General features: G+C 43.0%; 1 protein-coding gene across 11 annotated transcripts in view; it reads left to right on the forward strand.

Annotated features, from left to right (window-relative positions):
• BRSK2 (BR serine/threonine kinase 2) overlaps positions 1-26,999 on the forward strand; it is a 322,400-nt gene that overhangs the window by 274,336 nt on the left and 21,065 nt on the right. For 3 of the 11 annotated variants that reach the window (XM_075162997.1, XM_075162996.1, XM_075163001.1), the window contains exons 13-19: positions 2,034-2,099; positions 11,808-11,868; positions 16,145-16,352; positions 17,478-17,526; positions 23,135-23,258; positions 25,212-25,392; positions 26,080-26,169. In XM_075162997.1, coding sequence (XP_075019098.1) covers positions 2,034-2,099; positions 11,808-11,868; positions 16,145-16,352; positions 17,478-17,526; positions 23,135-23,258; positions 25,212-25,392; positions 26,080-26,169 — 779 coding nt within the window. Of the gene's footprint in view, positions 1-2,033; positions 2,100-6,014; positions 6,039-11,807; positions 11,869-15,739; positions 16,353-17,477; positions 17,527-23,134; positions 23,259-25,211; positions 25,393-26,079; positions 26,170-26,999 lie in introns of all 11 variants that reach the window. The other 8 variants (XM_075163003.1, XM_075162998.1, XM_075163002.1 and 5 more) reach the window with 5 other exon arrangements.

Genomic DNA, 26,999 nt, shown 5'->3' on the forward strand with positions numbered 1-26,999 from the left:
TGGAGAAAGGGATGTAATAACACCGTGATTGATGATGATGGGCTTGGTAGTGCTTGTTTTGGAAGGGGTTAAAGGGGAGATGTTATTTTACTCCATGTGTGAGTTTCCATAATTCATACCATCCACATCCACAGATGACAATGGCACATTTTGTGTTGCTGGCAGCACAGTCGTTTATAACGTGAACTGGCTTCATTAACGAACACCACTGCATGGGGATCGTCTGGGGACGATGCATTGCTGATGGGGCACCATCTGTCAGAACAGTCAGTAACAAAATGACAAGTGCCTTCCACCAAGAGTGGGGGATTTTTAATGGCTAGTCACATATTATATTCCATGAAAGGACCCGCTGACAGTGGATTTTGCAGCAGTAGGGCTTAGATCCCGGAACTGGATGCTTTTTTAAGAATGACATTTTTTGGTCTCAACAGATGACTATCCAGTGCTTTTATCCTACAATAGTAGGAAGACAGGGAGGTGGACCATGGAAACAGGTCTCCTGTTTAGACACGAATGACTTGTGTAAACATCCCGAGACACAGAGCCATTGCTTTTTTCTTGAGCTGGCAGAGATACTCTTCTAAGCAGTGGGCAGAACACACCCATGTGTCTTGTGATTTAGTCCTATTGTCCTCTTCCCCAGTAGTAAACAGATGTTTGCTTGCAAAAAGGGGATTTATGTTATAACCTCTGGTTTATGTGTCTGTGTGATGAACTGTGCTTTTGGTAACCATGTGGGGACCCTACAAGTGTCTGGTCTTGGCTTGTTTAAGGGCATATCCTTAAATTGAGATTTGAAACTTGGCAGCCTTCAACCCTACAGGCTGAGAAAGTATTAAGTGAAAAACATAGTCCTTCAATGACTTAGTTTTGGATAATGGAGATGGGGGACTCAGCACTAAGGCTGCTTGTTGAGCTTACAGACTCCTTGAAATGCTTGTGCTGACCTCTCCAAGTGTTCTCCATTGGGTCTTTGTATATGGCAAAGTTAGTATGCACAAACACCAGCCACCCTGAAACTGGTGACTAAGTTTTGTTAATTCTTCGTTTTCCCTGCTAGTTGTCAACTAAATGTGTTCATAATTACATCTTAATTGCTTCTGCTGTTGTGGTATCCACACCTCTCAGACTATCTGGTATTTCATTGAAATGTCAAAAGAAAAGAGGCAGGTTCTGAGCTTAGTTTAACACCAGCTAATTTGTCCTGTGTGCCAAAATCACAGAGACTAGGAAGAATTCCATGGGAGCTCGAATCCCTTGGGGATGTGCCAGAAATTTTCAGCAGCTCTGCTGTGAGAGTCCAAAAACTGTTCTAAAATGGGCTTCATTAACTATTCATTTTCTTCTGGTTATTGAAGTGGATAGCTTGCATGAAAGATAAGCTAACATTAGGAAGCAGTGTTCTGTGAAACAGTGAAGCATATTACCAGTGAAACATATTACAGAGAGCTGCCCCTTTAAAGCATAGGGGATTTTGCTTCTAAGCTTCAGGGACTCAGACCCAAGATGATAAAGCAGGGCATTTCTCTATGCACTGAGTAGAGGGAAGAGAATTGGGAGTAAGTGGTAATGGACCCTACAAATTAGAATACAAAATGGATTACTGTTCCTCTAAGAAGCTTTATGGTCTGATTTTAACTTTTTCCCAGATTGTGCTTAGTGTTGAGGTCTTCAGGAAAAGTCTGAGTAATGAGCGCTTTGCAATTCGTGCCTTCAGGCATGTTCTATTTTCCCTGGACAATGTGACAAAGTAGATGGTACCTGGGTTTTCAATTAGATAAAGGAGAGCAGAGTTTACAAGTATGTATGGGGGAAGTCATCCTAGACCTCAGAAGTCAGGGGAAGATAATGAACTTCAGCGCTGTGTAGGCTTGAGCCATAGTTGGAAAGTAAAAGAAAGGTTTTTCAGAGCATTGCTTGAAAAGGGGAGGATGGGTTGGGGGGCTGGGTGTCCAGCATTGCTTCAGGTGACTCTCTTTTATAAATGTCCACACTAGTAACTCTGTTTTCTCGCTTTGTTCCTGCCATAGTAAAACAATGTTCAGTAAAAGCCTGGATATCTCTGAAGCCAATCCCAAATTCAACAAAGAAGAAAGGTATAAACAATGACAATATGTTCCTCTCCTCTACCTCACTGCTGAGACCTTAAAGATGCAGTACTTACCTTCTCCGTGTGGGGACCGAGCTGTTCTCTCTTTAGAGAGAAACAAAGAGGGTGGGATACATGCAGCCTGTGACTGTACCAACGTTTTCCCCACTAAAATTTCATCCTACTGCTACTTCTGGTTCAGTTCTGCCATGAGTGAGGATGCCCAGGGTAGAAGACGTATTTGCTAAGACTGCTCTGGGAAGGATTGGAATATAAAACACTCGGAAAGCCCAGACTGCTCCACTCCCAGCACTAGAAACAGCAGCACAACTGAGTCAGTGACAGTGGTAGGAAAATTTGGAAATCCTTTCTGACAGAGCAAAATATTAAGTGCCTGTAGGTAAGAGACAAACTGCTTAAGACTGCCCTGGCTGCACCAGAGAACACAAGAGGAAAAGATGATCGAAGACGGAGTTTTTGGAAGATGATTCCAATCTAGCAGTTCAAGTGACAGATGGTGAAGAATAACAAAAAGGGTAACTCCCAACTGTGAATAGAGACACAGTGGAAGACATGCGGGCCACCAGGTTTAGTGAGTTTAAATGGACTCATGTGGGTCCGTGAACAAAAAAAAAGTTTAGACTTTTGGGAAGGTTTTTAGTGGACATGTTGTTCCTAAAATTTCGGTCTCAGAGGAAGAGAATTTTTCTCTAATGTTAAAAGCTGGAATCCCAATGGATAATTCTTCATCAAAATGTAATCCTTTTACATTTTGGACAAACACTTAGCTCACCCAAAGGTTAGGAGTGTTCCAAATGATTCAAAAAGGGGGAAGCAGTGGGTTCCTTAAAGGAACCTATAGACTTGGCAAACCATTCTTCTTTCCATTTCCCCTTTTAATAGAAACCTTTCCATTTAAAGATAAATGTGGCCTTTAAGCCTCAGGAGACTTGTAGGACGTATGAGGGACAGCCCACGTTTTGGCCTTTTGCAGACTGAGGCAGTCCTTTGTGGGCAGTGTTTCAAGTCTTGAACCTGCCACAATGAAGGAGTGCATCTGCAGGAGAGATTGTGCCCACGTGGTGTGTGAAGCACCCTCTGTAAGATGCCAAGATAGGAACATTGGACTTGAACGGTTAGAAACCTCTAAGTTTCACAGCCATGAAGAAGTAGTGATTACACAATCTTTAGTGGCTGGGCTTTCCTGGACTGCTACCATAGACATGGAAATTCCTGTTCCTTTCCCTGATTCCCCCTATACATAAGTTCTGTTCTTGAACATGTGGCACTTCTTGCATTAAAAGTTAGTCTGAAACTACTCTGAAAATGAGCTTTTCCACAGTAATTGAAAGTCAGGTCCAGTAAGAGAAGTGCAGAAATTTTACCTGTGGCAGGAGAAGGGTCTTTCAGCAGATGTTCCTAGCACCATTCATTGTCCCTCTGTCCTTCTCCAGCAGCTGCCACAGCTGTGTTAGGAGCAGAGGAAATGACCCTTCAGTAACCGCTGGGGGAATTTCTTAAATACACATGGGCACTTCGCCTTCCCTCTCAGAGGTGGTATTTTTCAGAGTGCAGGAAGAGAAGGTTAGGGCACTGCACCAGGATCACCCAGGGTCCTTCTCATTGAAGGACCAGGTTGATTTTTGGAGGATCACATTCGCTGTGGTCTTACCTCCCTCCTGCTTCTAAGAGTTAGAACGAAAGACCTCAGTGGTGGGAAAGTGAGAGGACCTGGATTCTGGATCTGCGCACAGCCACCTGAAAGAAAGGGATAGGCAGCAAAGAGAACCCCAGCAAAATGGGGCAACTAATCACGGTGGCCATTAAATTTTTGGCCAGTGTTTAATTATCCAACTTTATGATGTCTTTTTTAAAGGAATACTGCATCTTTAAGGGTCCCTTCCCTCTAGATGCACATGGTTGTCTTAGTAGCTGAGGCCACTGTCCCTTTCTTTTTCTTTTTCTTTCTTTCTGACTTTCTCTTTCACCCCCTTTTTCAGTGCTTCTCTTCTTCTGTATCTGGGTTGCTGCAGCTCCGTAGTTCACTTGCTTCAGTATTGTAGGGAATGCACATGTCTGCGCTTCTGGGTCTATTGTGTCCTGGGATTGTTCATTTTTTTTAAACCTCATTTCCCTCTTCCTTTTCCCTATTGTCAATTTGCTTTCCATTCTCTTTGTTAACCTCTTCAGTGCCTTCCCTGTTGGGAAAATGACTTGAAAAAAAAATTAATCAACCTTCTTGCACCCATTCTATTTACATTTTAATATTCTGCATGTGTGAATATGGGTGTATTTTCTGTATAAATATGCACACACGTTCCAATATACAATGGGTGTCAATTTGCTCTTCTCAGTTACATCACTGTAGATAGATTTGTACGGGTACAATTGAGGACAGCGTTTGTCCCTAAATATATACATATATATGTATTTGTATATATATGAATTAGATCTTACCCGAATTTGCACTCCAGGCCGAAATACGAATGGACTGTCACCCAAACACATGAAAAAGAACTTACTGTAATGCTTCTTTCCACTTCTCTATCAATGCATAGCACAACAGCTTTTTCTTTCTATTCTAACTATGTTTTAATTTTAACTTTTCTCAAAACTGCCTTGCGTTGCCCAGCCCAGCATTTGCAATGTTGATGTAACTGGAAGCATGGCTAGTTGCACTGAGCAGTAAACTGTGAAATCTACTGGGCATATATCAAATTTGGCATTTCTGTTGGTGACCGTCTTGTGGAGAATGGATTTTCCTCACCCAGCCAGAGGTATCTCTGGCAGCTTGGGAGCCTGTTATTGAAAATGGAGAGAATGAAAGAGAGAAAGAGACAGAGAGGGAAAAAAGCGCTGCATCCGACTCGAAAATAATTGGGCTTAATAACACACCAGATTTTTTTTTATTTCTAATCTAATCTTTGTTAATGTGAAAAGGTGGTGACGCTTTCCTGAGTTTGCTTACCTGCACCCCTGAAAACTTAATAACCTGACTATTCTTTTCGATTTTGAATGCTTTGGTTAGTTGTGAAAAATTAAGAATCCTGAAGTCTTTGATTCGCTAGGCTTCAAAGTCAACATGCCAGAGATTCATTCTGCTTTTAGAGCTGCTGTTTCAGACTCTTTTCAGCACAGCATTGATTTATTCTCCATTCACATTTGAAAGATTTTCTTTGCAACCTTTAAGACCCAGAGACTGAATTTATTTTAAATGAAAAATGAGATCCTGGAGCACGAGATGGCATCCACAGAGATAAGTGCCGGGTTGCTGAGCTGGTATGCTCTAGCTGATCTGAATTCCTGACTGTAAGACCATCGTGACTAATAAGCCAGTATCAAAGCAGATTCACAGCTTGAGCTACAATCTTGTACCCTGGGCTCCCAAGCTGGCTCAGAAATGCATGCTTTAATAACCAATATGTTTCACAGTTCATTCATGGCAAAAAAAGTACTTCTTACCAGGCCAGCTTGGGGGACAGAGGGACGCTACACTGAGCAAACTGGGGACAAAAAGAACAATTTCCGTGAAACAGCCTGATATAACTGTGCCTTATGTAAGAGGCAGAACAGAAATGCAGCATGAAGTATGAACCCCATTGCTCTGCTGACTGCTTTAATGGGGATTTGGCTGGGAATTTTTTTTTTACAGCCTTAGTATGTCCCTCTCCATATTCTCCAGTGCCAAAGTTGGATGTGTCTGCAATACTGTGAGCAGGACAAAAGTTATTTTCTGGTAAATGAAACTGTCCCCCTAGTGTTCCTGGTCTCTGAAGACATAGGCACCGGTGGCAATAATTATGACCGTGCAGTTCTCCGAACAGTATTTCACTCTGCTTTTCCTACTCTTCTCTCCACCTGCCTCCACATCCCTCTCTCTTTCTTTCTCTCTCTCCCCCTCTCTTCATTTTCCCTTTCCGAGGATGGCGAGTGCTGATCCGTTGGGGTAAGCTCTAGTTTTGGATTTTTCCTGTTGCGGGACCTGTTGTATCTTGTAGAGAAACTTTTCATTTGCACTTTACAAATACAATACAGGCTGATATACTTCAGTGAATGAGGCTTTACAGCAGGGAGAGAGAGAGAGAGATGTGGGAAGAAGCATTTTTGGTGCTTTTGTGTGTGTTTGTGTGCTTTTATGTTGGAGTCACACTCCATATAATTTACTTTTGGGTTCTTTTTGTTTTCTTGTTTGTCTCTATGTTTCAATGTCTGTGGGCACAGAACTATCCTCAGACACTGTGCAGGTACCAGGACACCTTCTGTGAATGAAACCCCCTTCTCCGTTAGTGCTTTTTGTATCTGTTTGGTACCCTCCAGTTAATTTTGATCCTAATTTGTCCTTTTTTCTTCTTTTTTTTTAAGATGAAGCTGAATCCCATCCGTGTTGTTAAAAAAATGCTGGGTATTCCCTCTCTTTTTAGTATATGTTTTCTTAAGAGGTGAACAGATGGCCCTAGAGACAGATATATCTTCAAAGCTCTTTATTTTCAATAAAGAGGATATAGGTACAACTAGGGTTGCAGTCACACTTCAAATTAAAGTTCCATTTATAAATACTTAACAGAAGGGGAATATTTTATTAATAAACGATTTAATAAAAACATTGTAATAGATCACTACAGACTACAGCAAAAGCTTATTGAGAGGGTACATATTGAGAAAGCTAATTAGCACCAGTAACTTTTACTTCTCATGTTTGTAGCATGCTTTACTATTTATGAATTCTTTCTAAACCCTTTATAAATGGAACTTTAGTATAATTGGCCAATTAAGGAAGGTGGTGCTGTTTAACATCACCCTCTGTGCGCTGAAAGGAAGAAGAGGTGTGTTACCAACACCTGCGGTCCTTTCTCTGTACTCTTCGTAAGGCTTCATCTTACAAGCCGTTATTACCAGGAGTAGACCTTCTGACTTAAGCATGAGTATTCCCAGTAAGAGGTGTTATAGTTAGTATTATTTGCATGGTTGGGACTGTAAGACAGTGGAGCATCAAGGGCATTCTATTCATATTCCCTAGTTCAGGGAGCAAGGAAGCACAGTTTGTATCTTTTGGACACCCAAGAGTAACAGTGATGAAATGTTGTAAAACACGATGCCTGACTGCTCACCTATTGCATATTAATTCAGGTCATTTTCAGGGGTCTCATACCCTGAAATACAGTTTAGAATGTTTTGGTTTTATTTGAGTGAGCAGGCAAAGAGGAGTATCAAATTCCACCCAATTTATGCTTGAAGCAAATAAGAGGTTGGCTGGATATTTTGGGAATGACTTTCAAAATTACACATGGAATCAAACCAATTCAAAATTTCTAAGGCATTTCACCCAGGGACACAAGTCTGATGCATTACTGCACGCTGCATGCATGCTGCAGGCTCCCCTTCTTGGAAGCATGGCTCCAGCTTGACCAGCATCCTGGTAAAACTGTGCTATGAAAGCAAGTTCTGCTGGGACTGCAACAAGGTACCAAACTCCCCTTTGATTGTAAGAAAAATTTCTGTGAGATGATTATTCAAAGAAGAAACAAATGCCAAATCTGACCCAAATGTTTAATGCTGGCTGCGAAGCCTTTTTACTCCACTGGTGTGTACTAGCAGATGCGCTGTTCAAAGTACTTGAAAATCAATGAGTGAAGGGCTATATGGAGGTGCTCTGTACATGTGCTATACGTGTAGTGCGGTTACCAGATCCTTCTTGTATTTCTCTCTGCCTGCACCTCAGCAGTGTGAGGCCTCAGCCCTTCACCTCTTACAGCTCTCAAGAAATCTGCAGTTCTCTAAAACCAGCTGGAAACTGGATTCCAGCTCCTCAATTTCACCAGTAAGAGACCACTGGTCTAACATGGATTGGGCCTCGCATGGCTTCCCCTTTGACAGCAGCTGGCTAAAATGAGTAAAAAATTATTTTAAAACAGAGGACCTTTTAACTTTGATACTTTGAAGTACCAAATAGATTGAATAAGGTACAAAATCATCATATCTACAAACTACAGCCCACACATGCACATTTCGTTTCAGTCCATGGCCTCTCTCTTTCATAGCTCAAATGCCTCCCGATTATTGTCAATCTACGAGATGGGAGGAATAGCCGGCGATGGTCCCAGTGCCCACCTTATGTTTAGACTGCCCTCTGCATCTTCCCCCTCCTGAACCTTGGGTCTAGCTCCCTTACGTTTTTTTTTTAATTCCTCCCTCCAGACTTGGCAAAACAACTGTGTCACTTTGGAAGGGACTAAAGAATCTCTTCTTGTGTCTCTAAATCTGGCAATTGGGTTTGAGGGAATGCTCTTTATCTGAGCAACTGCATTAACTTTTCTGCTTGTATTTTCAACAACTTTTTGATGGTTTCCATTGAGTTAGTGCATACAGCAATGCAAAACACAGAGCAAAATGAGTCACACACAATGTTCGTAGTTTCCTAGATTGTTGCATTTAGTATTAAGTTATTGGAATAATTATAGATTTAATACTTCCAATGACATTTACTGCCTGTAGAGACTCTTAGGAGGTTACTCACTAAGAGATATTTCCCACTAAATAAACTTAGTTCATAGCCATAGAGATAAGATGATGTCATATTTTTCTCCTCTTTCCACAAATAAGATCATCCTGGGTCTGCCATACTAATGTGCTGCCTGTAGGGCCTCATACTTTCATTTTCTGGTGAGAGGGATAAAAATTTAAATTTTCTCTGTTCTTTCATTACAGCATTTCAGCATAATGCAACGTTTTCATTACTTACTTTTGGCCCTGTCCCAGTTCTGTCCACCTGACTCTGAGATACAGGAGCAGTGCATGTGGGGTTTTTTTTAAAAACGGAATTCTAGCATTTCCCAGCTTTGAGGATCTTGATGGGAGGGACAAATCTGTCATTTTTGCTTGTTAGCGTTTTTGTACTGGAGTGTAGAACCTGCCACTGTACTGAGTTTTTATAGCCAGCTTGGGAACTGTGTCCCATTTGTAAAGGTAAATTATGGGAGATTTATTAAATTGAAGAAGGTGCAAGGAAGATCTCCTCAGTCTGGGTGTCATATCCCATACCAGCACTCTCTTGTAAAGGGGAAAAGTTTTGAAAATGTACAGCTCTCCTTTCAACACTTAAAATTAACCCAGGATTCTTTAAACTCTTTCCACTGCTCCTATATACGATTTCCAGTGTGGGCAAATTAAAACTTGCTATAGGGCCTACTTTACTTCTTACATATTTTGCATGTCAATCAGCAGCAGAAATAAAGCTTGTTGGATAGCAATCATGTGGATACTGAATGCATTTCCAGGAGGATTTCACACTAACTCTCTCTTCTGTCCCCCACCTCAGGCTCCTAGGCTGGATGAAAACACAGTATACAACAACTCTTTTTCAAATATTGCTTCCAATAAGGAACTGGGAGTTGGGAGGGGGGGCCTGCCATGTTTTGCCCTCCGTGCGTGTGATCATTTTTGTAAAAAAATAGGAGGCAATGGGGTTGGGAGGGGAGAATTCAGGACTGTTGGAAACACCTGGTTGCAAAGAGGAAATAGCAGATTGGATCTTTTAATCAAGTATCCTGGAATTCAGGTGAGTGTCAGAGAGGACTTTCCCACCACAATTAAGAGCTGGTGGGAACAGCTCCTAGTGGGAGTTTAACTCCTAAGTAGGTGTTTAACTGCATCTCTCAGCACCTAAATGCCTTCCACATTTGTCCAAGATAATCTATAGGCTCCTCTTGTAATTTATGGTTTGGAAGAAGCTTTTCCTGATGACTCATACAAGGAAGATTTTAGCTAAATGGCCTTCCCATATGCACGACACATCTGTGTTGCACTCAGCTGCTTTAGTTATAGGAGAGGTACAGAAAATGGCCTTTCAAAAGCGGAGCAGACGGTTCTCCCCTTAAAATTACTTTGCATAAACCACTATGAGTGCCCCAGATCTTCATAGTACAAATTTAGGTTTAATCTAAGTGCAAAAGAATGCCAAGAACTGAGCTGCTAGTTTTTGACTGCTGTACTACGATGGGCAGACTGCAGCAGGGTACAAGGAAAAACAGAAGTGAGGAGTTTCTGCATAGAATGAGCGCCCCAGATTTTCATGGTGCAAATTTAGATTTAATCTGGCAAGAAAGCACTTTGAGACTGGGCTTCTGGGTTTCACCTACTTACTGTGACGGACAAACTGCAATGAGATACAAAGAAAACCATCAGTGAGTAGTTTCTGAAGCTGATACAAATAGAGAGAACAGGACTTGCCATTGTGTTCAGTTGTAGCTTACTCTTTCCTTGGAAATATTTCCTCTTTTGCAGTTCACATATTTTTTAATAATTCTACTACTCAAATTTATTTAGTAATACATGTCTGCAAGACCGTTTTAGAAACTGATTTTTTTGTTTTATTCTTCTATAACAGTAGAAGAGAGTAAACTGAGACAGTTTATGGTCTAAATATTTTTATCTTCTCTTTTGTATAAGCTGACATTAACTCTGACCTATATCAATTTTAAATATACGTATGTGTACACACACACATAGGCACATACATATACGCATACACACATGCACTCCATTTTCCAAGCATCGACAGGATTTCACCTTTTCATGTTTGTTACCTGAAGGGAAGTAATTGCTTTCATGGCTCTTACTATAGGTGAAACCTTGGTAGGTTTGCTATATTGACATGTTGCATGGTGGTTGTTGAACAACTAGGTTCTTAGCCAAGTCCTCTCCTGTAAGATGTTTCAGTCTTCAAGACAACTTTCTTTCTATTTAAAAAGGATAGAAAGCAGCTGCCTCTGGGGCTTACTCATTTACAGTCACATGGAGGTGGGTTTTTTCCTGCTGGGCAGCCCTCCTCCTGAAGACTTCTGCTGCTGAAATGTTTGCGCATTTGGCCTGTCTGCCCTTCCAGCACATTTAGCATAGCACATTTGTACATTTTGTTGTCTACAGCTGACGCTTTCATAGGTGGCCTTTGCTGGAGAGCGTAAGAGCATTGTGGCCTTGTCAGCAGTAGGACAGTTTACTCTCCCTTGACTGGCCTCTTCCTGAGGGCACCCGGGCTGTTATCTTGATATTAGTAAAGTCATCAATAACAGCAGAACTCGTTATCCATAGAGAAGACCTGTCTTGTTTAATGCAACAGCTGGAAATCTTACTGGAGAGCAGAGATGTGAAATCCATCAGTGAGAAGCTGGAAAGGGTTAAGCCAACGTGAGCTTTGATTTCAGTGGGAAGACATCACATAGGAAACAGTTGTGTGCCTGGGTCATGGAGACTTGAGTTTTTTTCTTAATATCTGGAAGAATCCCCTACCTTTGTGCCTTGTACACGGTGCTTTTCATGTTGCTCGTGACAGAGAACGTCTCATTCTGTGTCCACCAGCACAGCTCAGAAGAGAATTCTCAGCACCAACATGAATGTCTTGACAGTCCTGTTTGAATTCAGCAGTTCAGCTTGCACAGGTCAGACGTAGTAGCTTCCATGTGCTTGATGACCAAAAAGAAGGTAGCAGCTTCTTAATGAAAAGGGATAATAGTATCCTCCCTGAGCAACAGCATTTCTTTGTTTTGAGGGTGGGACAACTGAAAAATGTGGCAGTAGTGAAAAGAAAGAGTCATGTGCTTTTCCAGTGGCAGCCTCCCTCCTCCTCCTCACTTCATGCCTGTGCCTGTGGTGGCTGGTGTTCAGGGTTATTACCTGTCCAAGTTTTCTGAGGGCTGTTTTCCTTATTGTGTCCGTTCAGGTCTCGGTCAATCAGCGGAGCGTCGTCTGGGCTCTCCACCAGTCCTCTCAGCAGTCCAAGGGTAAGTCGTGCTGCTTCGAGATCTGTTGGTCCAATTCACTCACACGTGCTTGATGCTTTTTGACATCTGTTGCTGCAGAGCTGTGGCTCTTAGCTGGGATGTTTTGTTTTTCCTTGGCAGCTTGTAAATTTTCATGAGTGGTGAGGGAAATGTTATTTACAAATGCAAGCAGAGAATTTCTCATACGTGTTCCCTGCACTGTTAGCAGGGATCGCGCTGTGCCCCTGCCCTTTTTCAGTCTCATAAGCACATGGAATAACGTTGCTATGACTAAACACTGCCATATCCAGCTGAGGTCTGTATTCGGCGTGGTGTCAGACCAAATATCAGGAACCAGCTCACAGCTACCTTCAATCAGGTCACAGTAGAGCACCAAACCATGCCGGTTACAACCAGCTTGATTCTGTTTGCCTCAGAATAGCTTGTATTAGAAAGTCAGAGAAAACGAATTATACAAATTCGAGGGCTAGCAAATTTAAAAGGAAAGTAAGAAGTTGACTAAGATGAGAAAAGAACACTCAAACCCCTATAAATAAGGTACATTCACAGGCCCTTATTCAATATACAGTCAACTAAATACTGATACTCAACTAATACTGATACTCAGCAAGTATAAAACATGCTTGATAGTACATCTGTTGCAAAGTTATTACACTTCTAAGTCCAATGACAGAGGCCTTCCGCTCCTCGGTAACTTCTTTAGGGATAAGAGTGAGTGTTCCTAGTGTCTGACAAGGTCAGCTTAGTCACTTCAAGACTGCAGTCCTTACGAAAGTCTAGACCACATCAAGAAGTCCGTATGGCTATGGCAATCCATGCTACCTAATTGTCTGGCCCAGAGTCTTTGGAGGATTTCTACATACTTTTCATGAGAAGATGCCATCCCCCATTGGAAATGGATATATTCCATGTGTTAGGGTTTGGATACACCTATGGATCTACTCTTGGGTATATGAAGATAACATCAGTGTTCCAAGTATTTAAAACTGTAATTCCCCAGTAACATTGTGGGTAATTCTTATGCATAAAGACACACTGTTGGGTGTAAGCTTATAGCCTAGTAAAGCTTCCAACTCCTTGCTTGATTGAACTATTTTCTGAAACATATTCTGGGTTCCTATCAATCGTTACCCTGTTTTGCAATTGGCACAAATGTGTTTGTGGTCTCCTCTGCATCTTTAACGTGCCAGGAACCAGTGAAGATCCATTTTTTTGTTTCTGCACTGGGACTCCTGGATATCAGTAGAAGGAAGCAGAGGTCTGAGAACTCTTATGCCACTGCAAAATGTACTGAAAAAGAGCACGGAAACAGTTTTGTGCACAAAATAAGCACCCAGTGCAGCAAACCTAAATCTTGATCTCATTAATTGATCTCTTGGGATCAATTTCTGACATCGCAGTAGGACTACATCAAAGAATAAGGATGACAAGATCTCTCCCATAGTTGCTGTATCTTACCATTATTACTTAATAAGCAGTTGATTAAATAGTCTTCAAAGGGGTTTAGCAACCAGATGGCATTTTCAGCAGATCATAATGATATTAAGGCAGGTCAAATTTGAGGCTTAAAAGGAAATGTTGGAATAAAAGTCATACTTTTTTAAACATCCTTACCTATGCTTCTAAAAGCACATTAGATTATTGAAAGAGAACATACTTTAAAAAGCAAATACACATTTCACTATATGTGCTGCTTAGGTTCAGTTCTATGAAGAATTGAATTCAACAGCAACTAAGAGTTCTTAAATCTCACAAGATCGTGCTAATGGTGTTCCCCATTGCACCAGGTGAAATATAGATGTAATCTTGTTCTTTATTTCATTATTCAAAATGCAGTAATTAAAGGTCCCCCTTCAGATTCTTAATGGCTTAAATGGGAGTTGAATTTGACTTTATTTCTTTCAAATTTGTTTCTCAAACCATCATACACATAAGATACAAGAATTGCAAGGAAACATTTGCAATCAACAGTCTTTGACTTTTATCCATTAGTGTCATTTGCAAATGGTTAATAGTCAAAAGCTGATAATGATTTCCATAAATTACTATGGAAATTTTAATTTCCTCATCTTTTCCCCTTCCTTTCTCATTGGTAGTCAGAATTTACCAACATGGCAGACTTTAGTTTAACTTTACAATCCTAATAATAATACAAATGATGTAGTAATTTTCTTTTAATTTTGGTAGCCTAACCGTAAGTTCTTTAAAGTAATTACAAAACTTTGATGCAAACAATTTTAGGAATTAAGTCTTAAATATATTTCTGCATTTTTTAAATATGGCAATATAATCCATCAAACCCAGAAAGTAAACTCACTGGGGCTGAGATTTGAGGCATGGTTATGTGTACATGGTAAGTCTGGACAGTGCTTGATTACAGCTTTTAGGGGTTACAAATAGATAATAATAATAATAATGGTGATAAATAATTTGTAATAGGTAATTTCTGTAAATTTATAGAAATCAGAATCTGAGTGCAGGCCAAAGCTAAAGATCTTGAGTAGTGATTTCTATTTTTACAATTCTGCCAGTAGTTGTAATCTAAGGCAATGTTTTGTAAGGACATTTGTTTTGTTTTAAATGTGATTTATAGCTTGCTAATATCCCTTTAAAAGGCTTCTATCCTCCCAAGTCTGCGTATTGCTATTTGCTGTCAACATATGAATGGTTTCCCAAAATGCCTCTAACGTGTAGATGTTCTTGTTTGGGAAGAAAAAAAATCATAATCCCATTTTGATAACTCAGTGATAGATTATGAACTTTGGCTGTCTTTTTCTTTTTAAAATGTATCTTACAAAACACTGGCTCACCCCACCTCCCACAGCAATGGGACTCAATGGCAAATATTGCTGTGACTTTATGACAGAAATTCCGATTATGAAGTTATCCTTCGATGCGATGAGGGATGTTGCAGGAGAAGCGTAAAGTCTGATGGGAGGTATCATCTCTTCCCAGATAAACAAATTTTCCAAGTTTCTGCTGTAGCTGTTTGCAAATCAAACACCAACCTGAGTTGCTATTTTTCTCGTGGTGGCGTGTGCTCTGAAGCCTCCGAGTGAATGCTGAGCGGTTTAACCTCCCAGGCCAGGGGAGGAGAGTGGATGCCCACGTGGCATCGCTCTCCCTGTTCCCCCTCTTTCTGCAATGGGTGGCTGCAGCCAGGCTGTGCATTAGCCAGAGTCGGGGGTAAAGAGGAAGGAAAGAGGTTCTGACTGGTGTGTGCAGTAACCTGTGTGTATCGCCTACCACGCCGTCTGTATCGCACACCTGTTTTGAGTTTCATCTCTGCTGGGTTTGCTTATGGGCACTCGGAGCTGAAAGAGGCGGCCCCGTTCTTGGCACATCTCAATTTGTCTGTGGCTTGAGTGGTTCTTCTTCCCCTTCCTCACCTCCCTACAGCATCGTGCTTCTCTCACTGCAGGGCAATCAGAACAATCCCAGAGAGATGGCGTTTCTCTCTTCTTTTTTCTTGGTTACTTTCTTTCATTTTGGTTTTTTTTTTCCCACTTTTCCTTTATTTTACTTTTCTTTCTGTTGTTTTCCTTTGCTGACACGTGGTTGGTTAATATGATGAAGCCTGTTATGACACTGTTGTTCTTGCTGCTGCCGCTGCTGCTGTTGTTGATTATGCTGTGTTCCCAGCTAACTGCATGTCTTTTTTTTTGTTTTTTGTTTGTTTGTTCGTTTTTGTTTCTTTGCAAAATCCCTCCCCCCCACTACCCCTTCACCTCCATCTCTTGTGTCTCCTTGTGACATGGTGCATCTTTGTGACTCGGATGGATTTTATTCTGACTTTCCTTTCTCTGCTCGCCCGCTCTATGCGTATTTCACTGTTTTTGATGTGCATGGACACTCTGCGTCTGTCTCGTAGCCTATCAGAAAGTTCTTCATCCCCCCTCAGACCTCCGACCTCCCTTTCTCTCCCCGACCCCAAGTCTCCTTGGACCCTGATGCTTGTAGGAACGCCTCCAGGCCTGGACATGTACTCCAACCAAAGCCAGCACTTCAGCCCAATCCAAAGACGCAGACTTTGCCATCCAAGAGCAAATTGGCCGAAAAACCACTCCAGTCTACTAAATCCAACCCACTTCCTACCAGCAATACCAGCGCCCCCTCTTCCCAGAACACCGCTGTGCAGAATGCTCAGGGCCGCTCGCCTGCTGCCGGCTTTAACCCACAGCTGGCTGTTCCTAAAGTGCAGACCAACCCTATGTCTCCTGTTAGATTGCTCCCTTCTAGTACTGACCCAAGCACCAAATCTATCCCCATCATACAGGTCACCCCTCACCCCTCTCCAAGGGGAAGTCCCCTCCCTACCCCCAAGGGGACACCTGTCCATACGCCAAAGGAGAGCCCAGCAGGCACACCCAACCCAACACCACCATCCAGCCCCAGCATCGGAGGAATGCCATGGAGGACACGGCTCAACTCAATCAAGAATAGTTTCCTGGGGTCTCCTCGCTTCCATCGCCGGAAATTGCAAGGTGAGTACTCACCCAGACGTACAGGGTGGTTCTGATTTGGGCAGACATTCAGCAGCCAGTTGATACCTCTCTGCGAATTTCATGTGCTGAGAACTGAGTATTGGTATTGAAAATGAGAGTGATAGTGCCAGCCAGCCCTAGCCCAAGGCACGTGTGAGCAGGCTCCGTCATGCCTCCGCACCAGCTCCAACAGCATCTCCTGAGCCCTCGTCACGCTCTAGCCATTCAGCTCTTACTATCCCTCTTGGGCTCTTAGAATGTAAGAAAACTTGATCTTCAGCTTCTCCGCTCGTTTTATCAGCGAACCTAGAGCTCTGCCATTTCCCCCAGGGCTGTACTCCGCTGCCTCTCGTAGCCACAGGCGGAGCCTTCTGCTGAAAAAAGACAGCCGGTGGCAATAGGCTGAAATTGCCCTTCTGAAGCACACCTTGTTTGATCTTGGGTAGTGCTTTTTTTACCTCCTTTGGTAATTGGTGAAAAAATTTCCTTAATACAATCGGTGGTTTCGTATCTGCTGGCCTATTTCAGTTTTCAAAGTCTCTAGAGTGTCGAGATGTGCAAAATTTTCTTCTTCAAGCTCCAGGTGGCTTTTTGCATTCAGGCAAAGGGCACCCAAAGTCACACGCGTTTTCCTTAGATGTCAGCAGCAGCTATCCCCACACCCTGTGGTTTTACAGGGTACTGGGATGTGATCCCATGGGAAAGGAGGATTACAGCCATGGAAGAGCTAGATTTTGAACTGTGATGGTCAGGGACGTTGTCTCTGAGATGGTCAGAGAACTGCGGAGAATTGCAGCAGTCACTGAGCTGCATCCAACTGAGCTTTGAAACCATTGTAAAGCAACCAAATTGCCACGGTGTTTGGGTCTGAACCAGGAACCATTGAAGCTAGTGCAAGATTATATAATGATTGAAGGAAGGGTAGGGTGGGCGTTGAAATGCAGCACTTGATTAGATACAGTGATCTGTGGCCAATGTTCAAATGTCAGAACTACTCTGCAGAGGCAGTGGGGAAATGCAAGAGGTCAGAATTGTTTCATTGATATACAAGCAGAAAATGGAAGGTGTACTGAATCATGAATTTCTTTTCTCCCTCCCTCTCTTTGGCTGGCTGTGCATGGGCAGTACCTACACCAGAGGAGATGTCTAATTTAACCCCGGAATCATCCCCAGAGTAAGTAATTTGCCAGTAGACTACTTTTTTTCCACCACATACCTGTCATTTCCTTGCTTGAATGTCATAGGGTGACATATTCCTGTTCTGGATCAGTATCTGACTGTAATCCGTTATCCTGTGAGTGGGATAGAGATGTGAAATGGTTCTTCTGCTAAGGACCCTGGATAAAATCTATACCTCAGTAATGGCAGAGTGGTCAGCAGGTGATGAAACAGTCTCCCAGTAACCACCTCATTTTAGAATGATAGAATCATAGAATAGTTTGGGTTGGAAGGGACCTTTAAAGGTCATCTAGTCCAACCCCCCTGCCATGGGCAGGGACATCTTCAACTAGATCAGGTTGCTCAGAGCCCCGTCCAACCTGACCTTGAACATTTCCAGGGATGGGGCATCTACCACCTCTCGGGGCAACCTGTGCCAGTGTTTCACCACCCTCAACATCAAAGATTTCTTCCTTATACCTAGTCTGAATCTCCCCTCTTTTAATTTAAAACCATTCCCCCTTGTCCTGTCGCAACAGGCCCTGCTAAAAAGTTTGTTCCCATCTTTCTTATAAGCCCCCTTTAAGTACTGAAAGGCCACAGTAAGGTCTCCCCGAAGCCTTCTCTTCTCCAGGCTGAACAACCCCAACTCTCTCAGCCTTTCTTCACAGCAGAGGCGTTCCATCCCCCTGATCATTTTCGTGGCCTCCTCTGGACCTGCTCCAACAGGTCCACGTCTGTCCTGTGCTGAGGACTCCAGAGCTGGACGCAGCACTGCAGGGGGGGTCTCATCGGAGCAGAGCAGAGGGGCAGAATCCCCCCCCTCGACCTGCTGGCCACGCTGCTGGTGATGCAGCCCAGGGTACAGTTGGCCTTCTGGGCTGCGAGCGCACATTGCCGGCTCATGTCCAGCTTTTCATCCACCAGTACCCCCAAGTCCTTCTTGGCAGGGCTGCTCTCCATCCCTTCATCCCCCAGCCTGTATTGATACCGGGGGTTGCCCTGACCCAGGGGCAGGACCTTGCCCTTGGCCTGGTTGAACCTCATGAGGTTCACACGGGCCCACTTCTTGATTTTCTTATGGCTTTCTGAATTTACTAGGTTTGTAACACGTTCCTTCTCTTTTCTTTCATTTGGTTGTCAAGCAGATCACTCTTGGGGGGTGGAGAGGATAATCAATGGCTTATGCTGGCACTAACTGTGCACTAAAAAGTCTTCCTCTTAGCACAGGAGAGTTAGCATCCTCAGGATAACATGCAGGAGCCTCTGCTAAGATACTTCAGAGGAGTCTTTGGCTGCGATAGTAAATGCAGTGTTAATTCTGGGCAGCAGCACTGGGACGTGCAGAAGCTGTTTCATATTCACCAGACTCATTCCTAAAAGTCAGTGTACGTTTCAGCCATTTCACTGCACAAATGTGCGTCACTGCATGGCAGGTTTGGAAGTCCCTGCCAGAGAGTGCTGCTCCAAACACTTCCTAATATATGCAACAGATGCCAAATTATTCCTTTTTATTTTCAGAGCTTGTGTTTGCGCACCCAATGCCCATAGACTTACCCTGCCAACCAAGACAATTTGGTCTTTTGTCAAGATGCTTGTGTGAAATATTCATGAGTTGTAGATGGAAATTTTAGGCCCAAAGTTTTGTAAATGGTGACAATGGTATTGCCTTAACAACTTTTCCCAGACCTGGCATTTCTCTGGTATAAGATGGGCACTCTATATTTAATGCTGCAGAATGGAGAGGGATAAAGACTTCAGGAGAGGGAGAAGTAGGGAATAGTAAAGGTTAGTAAAAGAAATCCAGGAAGAAAAATTGAATAAATTGTGTTTTCAACACTTTGGAGCATTTACTAATAGAGAGACATGAGAGAATTTCATAAAATGATTGCATCCTTATCAAACACGTATATGATGTTTTTGAGGCCATTAAAGCAGAAAACCTTCAGAATTAAATTTTTTCTCTTCTCTTCTCTTCTCTTCTCTTCTCTTCTCTTCTCTTCTCTTCTCTTCTCTTCTCTTCATGCATGTATGTTGGTGGAAGTTTTTCTGTTAATTTATTGCCTTCTCTGCTTCCCACTCACTCTTTAAAAACTGGTATAGAGAAGTAGTGCCTGTCATTTGAGGCAGTTTGGATGCAAGTCAAAGCCTAAGGCCCTTTTTTCTTTTTCTGTATAATTGCCAAATTAATGACTTCAATTGGGCTGCACCCTGCAGTAAACATAATAAAAGTCATAAAAAATAATGAACTGGATTATATTTTAATGATAGATGTCTTGTTGCTCAGTGCCCACTTCCACATGTCTTATTTTTCCTAGTATTTTCTTCCTTTCTGTAAAAAATGAGAAATCCTTATCAACAGCTGTATTGACCTCATGGGTTGAGCAATAAAAATACATGTCCTTGCTCTGGTACAGCATTCTTTAATGACTGCCATTCATTTAACAAACCTGATGATTAGGTAATACACTTTGACATGTCTGGGTAATGCTATTCTTTCTCATATGAAAAAGTCCTAGAAAATGTGTTAGGGATGACATTTAAAGAGATATAGCTCTGGCTGCTTTAAACCTGCAAAGCTCCATTTGCTGGAGTAGAAATGCTGTTATTTATGCCAAGCAGGTAAACCTCTGGAGGTTACAGATCCATGCGCTCGGGGACAGTAGGGAAGACAGGGAGGCTCTCCGGAAGGCGATGCAGTCAGACACTCCAAAAGTAGCAAAAGGAACAACATTCTAGCAGTGAGAAATTCAGTGTGAAGTAATAAAGCACCAGCCTCCATTTTCATGCTAATCTATTTGCTTTTTCATCAACTGGACACCTGATTAGATTCCCGAGAGTAATCTCCATACCCAGCCTCCCACGCATATCTCCTATCTCCCTCCCCCTTAGCAGGTTTGCCGTGACAAGAGAAGATTGTTATTTTTAAGTACGTTTTTTACTGCTTATAGCCTGATCTTGTGAGATGCTAGAGCATCTCATGCAGGGTGCTGAGGATCCTTGATTCATACCCATTTTAACCCAAGTTAGTAGCACTTGACACCCTCTAAGAGGAGGGAAACCTTTATTGTGTCGTTTTACTCCAAAGCTGCCCCCTCTTCTTCAGGGGCCTGTTCCCCGGGCGTGTGAGCACAGCTAGTTCTGCTGATTTCAGGGAGAAAAGCCAGTGCGTGTCTGCTATGTCTTGATTCTCTTCATTCCAGAAACAGGAGAGGCCACTGGCATCTGTTCCATCTTACGCGACACCAGCAAAATTATTTAGTGAATTCCAGTGATTTACAAGCTGGAGCGTCGCCCAGGCTATCAGTGAATCTTCCAGAGTCAGTATTACCGGTGCTAACCTTGCCGAAGACAAGAGCCCAGCTGGACTCTGGAGACTCCAGACCAAGTTTCCAAGCTGAACAGGAGCAAACCTCCCTATGTTCTGGGGCCCTTTTGACCTGTGCTTGTTAAGAGACCTATAAACGAAGGGCTAACAAAACCATTAGTGAAAATACAAAAATGAAAATCCATATTTTAACATGGCAGACCTGCAGTCAAAGATGCACGCTTTTTCCAGGCCCAGCTTCCACGTGTGACATACACTGGGCCCCTTGAGTCCATATAGCCAACGGTCCAGATTATGATACACACCGGCCTAAGACAGCCAGCCGGTTTAGATGGATAACCAGGCGCTAATTTACTAATGAGCATAGACCCTCTACATGCAGGGAGCTATTGCCCCAGCTCTCCAGGGGCTTGCGGAGTTGTTATGGTGTGCGTGAGACACATGAGCTAATTAGTATGTAATTTCCTTTCACACTCTAACCCTGGCTCCTTAACGACCCATTTAAATGAGAGGCCCTTTCTCTTTACTGCTCCCTACGCTAAACTCTGGCTCACTGGCTTAGTTACAGCTGCCTATGAATATTTTAGGGAGTGACGGGTTTCCAGCCCACTTTAATTGAGCGGGGGGCACTGGTTTATCAAATTGCAAGTGAATCTTTCTGTACTCTTATTTTTGGTCGCCTGCAGTAAGTAGAAGCAAATAATGATTTGCACAGCTGAGCTGTCTTCCAGTTGTGGTCTTTCTACTGTGCACATTAACTGGGCAGCGAGACGACAGTTGTGTGATTCATGGAGCACTCGGGAATGGGGAATGAGTGCAAATTGCTGGACGCTGCTGAGGTCAAGCTTTGTTCTTCATCCCGAAGGTCTAGACTTCAAATTAGTTTCCTAGTTTGCTCCTCTCTCTCCTAGTCTCTGCCCTTTCTCATTCTGCTTCAGTCTGAGTCTTTGTCGCGGAAAGTAATCTACTAATAACTCTCTCCAGCTGTTTATTGCTTTGCTGGAAAGCTGATGTATAGTAATGCTTTTTGCAGATGGCTCTCCTTGTCTGGAGAGGTTGTCTTCTTCCACTGAGTGGTGAATGTCCGCCAAAACAAGTGAAAGCCTATTGCTTGCCGTGCTGCAAACTGGACTTGTCATGGCATTATAAAGTATCCTGTGGAGGAAAAAAACTGCAGTCTCTTGGTGGCAGGTCTTTTCATTTCTGATGTTTTCATGCTAAGTTCTTCCCTACTAGAATACGGCTGATTTCAGTGGAATTTTCCCTGGGTTTAGGTTGGTCCAGCAGTTCTTTGGCTGTATCTCATGGCTGACAGCATCTTCTCTCCCCTCAAAACCACACCTGTTAGAGTGCTACCTTCAAGTTCTGGGTAGTGTCCCCCAAAAACATGTCCCTGCATTTTTCCTTTAGCCTGTTTAACTTAAAAGGGAATGTCAACAAAGTGCATTGAGGTGGTGAAACAATAAGCAAAATCAAACATTTGCTGATGTGATCAGTGTGAAAAACCAGAGCAATTTCATTTTATGATGAAACCACCATCTGACACTGAAAGGAACTGCGAAGTTGGACTGCTGTCCGTGGAAAGCCTGAAATGTGTTTTGCATGGTGTTGATACCTTCTCTCTTAGTACTGAAAATTCATTCTTTTGTGGGATGGCCAGAGTTCACTCATAGACACCCTGAATGGGACTAATGGATGGGACAGTCTTTGTCCTGGCCCTCTGCGTAGGAGTGGATTTCACTCACTGACAGATTGGAGGTCCAGTGAAACCTACAGCTCGCTTTAAAAAGCAAGATTCTGTGATTGTACTGTCAGCCCCACAGGACACCTTCGGAAAAGGAACTTTCCAAGTCCCTGAACACCAAAGGGGTTGATATTGGGTGGGAAGGAACTTAAATCCCTGTGTTACCAGCGTCCACATATTGTCACAAGAAACGGAGAGATCCCTGGAGACAAACCAGAAATGTGTCCCCTGGCTTATATGCACTTTATATATGCAGTATTAATTGGTATATTGGCTCAGTCAAAAGAGTTACGTTGCTCCGGATTTTTCATTGTTGGGTCACACATGCTGCCAGACTAACACTGTGTGGTCTGTCGTTTTAACAGTTTTCACTAAGTGAAATGTTCTTCTGGGTGTTCTCTGACACTGTTTTCCACTTACTATTAGTAATAGTATCACATCTGGAGTGTTATCAAAACTTCCTTGTGTGTTTTTTAATTTTTTTTTCTAGCTGGGGGTAGGTAAGAAATAGTGCTTAATATTCTAAACCATCTCTTTCTTTCATCATGTCAGGCTTGCCAAAAAGTCCTGGTTCGGTAACTTCATCAACCTGGAGAAAGAAGAACAGATTTTTGTGGTCATTAAGGACAAACCACTAAGCTCCATTAAGGCTGATATTGTCCACGCTTTCCTCTCGGTAAGTCACCCCAGCTGCCTCTTGGAGGCATTGCTTACTGGTCAGTTCCAGGAATCCTTGTGCCATATGTTACTGGGCAGGGTCTCTGCTCCTTTAAATGCATCCTCTGTGGATTTAATTTGTGTGGCCTGTTGATTCAGGCCTCCACTGGACTCTGTCTGAATTTCTAACTGTAGATAATACTCTCTAAGGTGAGAAAAGATTTCAGCCTTCTTGGGAGGGTCTCCAGGCTGCCAGTGCTTGGAATATCACTGCAGTTAGAGCACACTGCTGGTGTGGTATCAAGACAGTGATTTGCTGCTTTGTCAAACTAACCTTACAAACTAACCGTCTGGGCATCAGATTGGGTCTCCCCACCACTTTAGTCAGGCACAAATCCTGTCTCACATCTGCATTTGTTACTTTAATTCTCCTCTTCAATGCTGTATGGCAGAAACAAGGGTAATTTCCTCTGGTGACCGGAGTATCAGTTGTTGCAGATGCGATTTATTTGCAATTTAGGAAAGCAGAGCGAAATTGTCATTTTTTCCTATAGAAAGTCCTTATTCTCACTATCTAGAAGTACCAATGAAGAAAAAGGCAGCACAGTAAAGTTCATTTGAGAGATTTTTCAATTCAAGGTAGTTGACAACATAATTAGACTTTTTTTCAATAGAATTAAGAGAAGGAGACATAATTTCTTATGTTGTTTGTTGAATTGATATTGTTTTCCACAAAATACTACTTCTCATAGAGACTGCTTCTCTTTAGTCTCTATGATGCTGCAATGAATTTCTTCCAGAAAACCAGCCATAATCCTTTTAACTGTACAGGCATACAAGGAGCAAGTGCGGTATAGTAACGTGCGTCAGACACTGGTATCCATCTCAGATTGGTTTGAAGCAGCCATGTTACTATATCAGTTCCTGCATTTAGCTGTGCTTGTGGGTTTATATTGTGGCGTAGTGTGCACTACCGTCTATATTGGTGATCCTGTGCATACCCCACATGTGTGGGTTGAGGTCTGTTGTAGTGATTTGTGGGCAAAGTTTATGAATCATCTCTTACAGCCAACTTCAAACTTAAATGCATTGTCACAGCCTGCTAAGTAAGTCCTTAAAGTCAGCTTGCCAAAGAACTCATCTTCATTTTTCCTCCTAAATGAGAGGCCAGATTTCCAAGTGATTTGTTTTTTTTTTTTTTAAATCTAGCCCTTTATGAAGCAATAAATAGAATGTGCGTATATTAAATTCTGGCAGGAACTGTGAATGGTAACTGCTTGAAAATTAGGCAGTTATGAAATTCTACCACGGGTCTGAAGATACAGATATTGGATGATACCAGAAAGCTTCTCAAAGTTCTTTTACGTATTGATAGGAGTTGTGGTTTGGGTAAGTTATTTGCAGGCGTGCTTTCCCTGAGGATATCCCAGGCACTTGTCTCAGTGTCTGCTCTGTGTCCTGACGTCTATTCGATATCATAGAATCACCAAACAATTGAGGACTTTAGGAGGTCTCGTGCTCAAAACAGGATCAGCTATGAGATCAGACCAGGCTTCTCAGGTGGCTTTTTATATCCAGTCTTACATCCCACTGACTTTTCTGCCCCCTCCCATAATACCAGTTTTCAGTCAGCAAAAGGCATTTCTCAAAACTGGTAGATGAGTAGGAAAAGAAAGACTGAGTGTATGAAGTTGTGCAACATGTGTAAATTAAGCATGCTGGCTATTCCACCAATATTCAACCTTTAAATTTAGGTCAGTCCTGTAAGGAGCAGTGCATTCTTCTGCGGTGCCAAGCAACCTACACTCTTACTGATTTCACGAGCACACTCTGTATGTTACTAATGCAAGTCCAGAAGCAAATCCAGCAAACCTTACCCACTTTGGAAATGTGTATTGTTCTAAATTGAATTTTGCAATTTTGTTCCCTTTGTGCTGTGGTTCTACTGTCTCCTTCTACCGACCTGTTTCAGATTCCAAGCCTCAGTCACAGCGTCATCTCACAGACAAGTTTCCGTGCAGAATACAAGTCCACAGGAGGTCCTGCTGTCTTCCAGAAGCCAGTGAAGTTCCAGGTGGACATAACATACACAGAAGGGGGAGAGGCGCAGAAGGAGAACGGGATCTATTCTGTCACTTTCACACTCTTATCAGGTAACCGTGGCAAAGCTGTAAAATGGGTGCAAGCTGGCTTGGCTTTGTCCTTACTGATATAGAGGCCTGCAAAGAGAGCTCTGCCGGGGGAAAGAATATAACTGTCTTGACCTCAGGGGAAAATTCAGACCGGGGCAAGGAGGACATCGGGAACAAAAATGGTGTTGGTAGTGATGGAAATGCTGGGAGGGAAAGAGATTCCCAAAGAGGTGAAGTTGCCGCCACCATGATTAGTGCTCAAATGGCTGCTCTGCGCATCAGATTTGAAGTATCTCCTTGTTGCACTCAAAGGTCTCAGTGTCTCAGCTGGGCACTGTGAGGCCACTGGTTTCTTCCTTCTGACAGAAACATGCAATCACCCTTTTCTTCTGGGTGGCCACATGCCCCCCCCCAGGGGTTAAAACAAACAAACAAAAGAAAACCCACCTTCTCTGTCTTTACAAAAGGAGCCCAGAAGCCAGCCATCCTCCTGTTAAGTCCAGCACCCCACGGTCCCTATTAGTGTGGGGACTGCATAATAGTTCCTCCAAGCCGTGCTTTCGGCCGGAGGACAGGTACACTGTCAGTGCACTCCTGGGGACACGACTGAAGGGAAGATGCTTGTGGTCCTTCCCCTCCAGCCTGGGTTGTATGAGGATTCGGCTCCCGCTCCTCTCACAGCCACTCGTGCCTCTTCTCTCCTCACAGGTCCAAGCCGTCGTTTTAAGAGGGTAGTAGAAACCATTCAGGCACAGTTGTTAAGCACACATGACCAGCCTTCAGTGCAGCAGTTATCAGGTAAGTAGTTTCTACTGTTGAGCACCTTGCTTCAGCAGGGACAGGAAGGTGAAGTGCCTCTCAGTACCAGGAGGCCGAGGGAGGCCATCCCTCTGATTACAGCAAGAAATGAGCTCCGTTCAGACAGAGCAGTAGCTCCCCGCACTTACCCTACTCCTCCCTCTCTCATTCCCACTCCAGTGCTCCCAGCGCATTCCCCGGTTGAACAGCTTCTGCCCTCCTCCCGCCCAAAGAGCCATTTGCCCACTTCTCCATCAAAAGCTGCATCATCAGTAGATCTTCCAGATTTTCTCCAGCTCCAAAGTCTCCCAGAATAGGGACACGCTCTAGAAGATACCTGATTTCAAACCTTCAGGCATGCTTTAGAAACCTCCAACTTCAGAGGGTCCCAGAACAAAGTTGAGAGCTACTTTTAACTTAGCCATTAACAGCAGCATTTTCAGATGGTCAGAAGGTGGCTAATAGTTTCCAGTAGTGTGGTCAAATTCTTGGCCCAATACTGCGGTAGCACAAATCATATACTAAGGTTCTGCAGAAGCTATATTTTATCTATTTTTAAAGTAAATTTCAGTTCCTCGTGGTGGTAAAGAAAGCCTTACGTGTGTGACCCTGGGCAGTGACATCAGTCCGAATCTGCAGGCAGCCTGAATTCATAATACAGCAACTGGCCTCATCCCGCAATTATGTAGCAAATGTTCACTCTGAACACTAGTGGTGGCACACACACAAGAAAAATAGCAGTCTTAACTCTTCTATCCTTTAAAAGGACAGAACAAAGGAAGAAGGTGAAAATTGAAAACGTAAGGAAGGTTAGCTATTGGGAGTGCTTC

The sequence above is a fragment of the Calonectris borealis genome, chromosome 14 (genome assembly GCF_964195595.1).
Source record: "Calonectris borealis chromosome 14, bCalBor7.hap1.2, whole genome shotgun sequence".
NCBI lineage: Eukaryota > Metazoa > Chordata > Aves > Procellariiformes > Procellariidae > Calonectris > Calonectris borealis.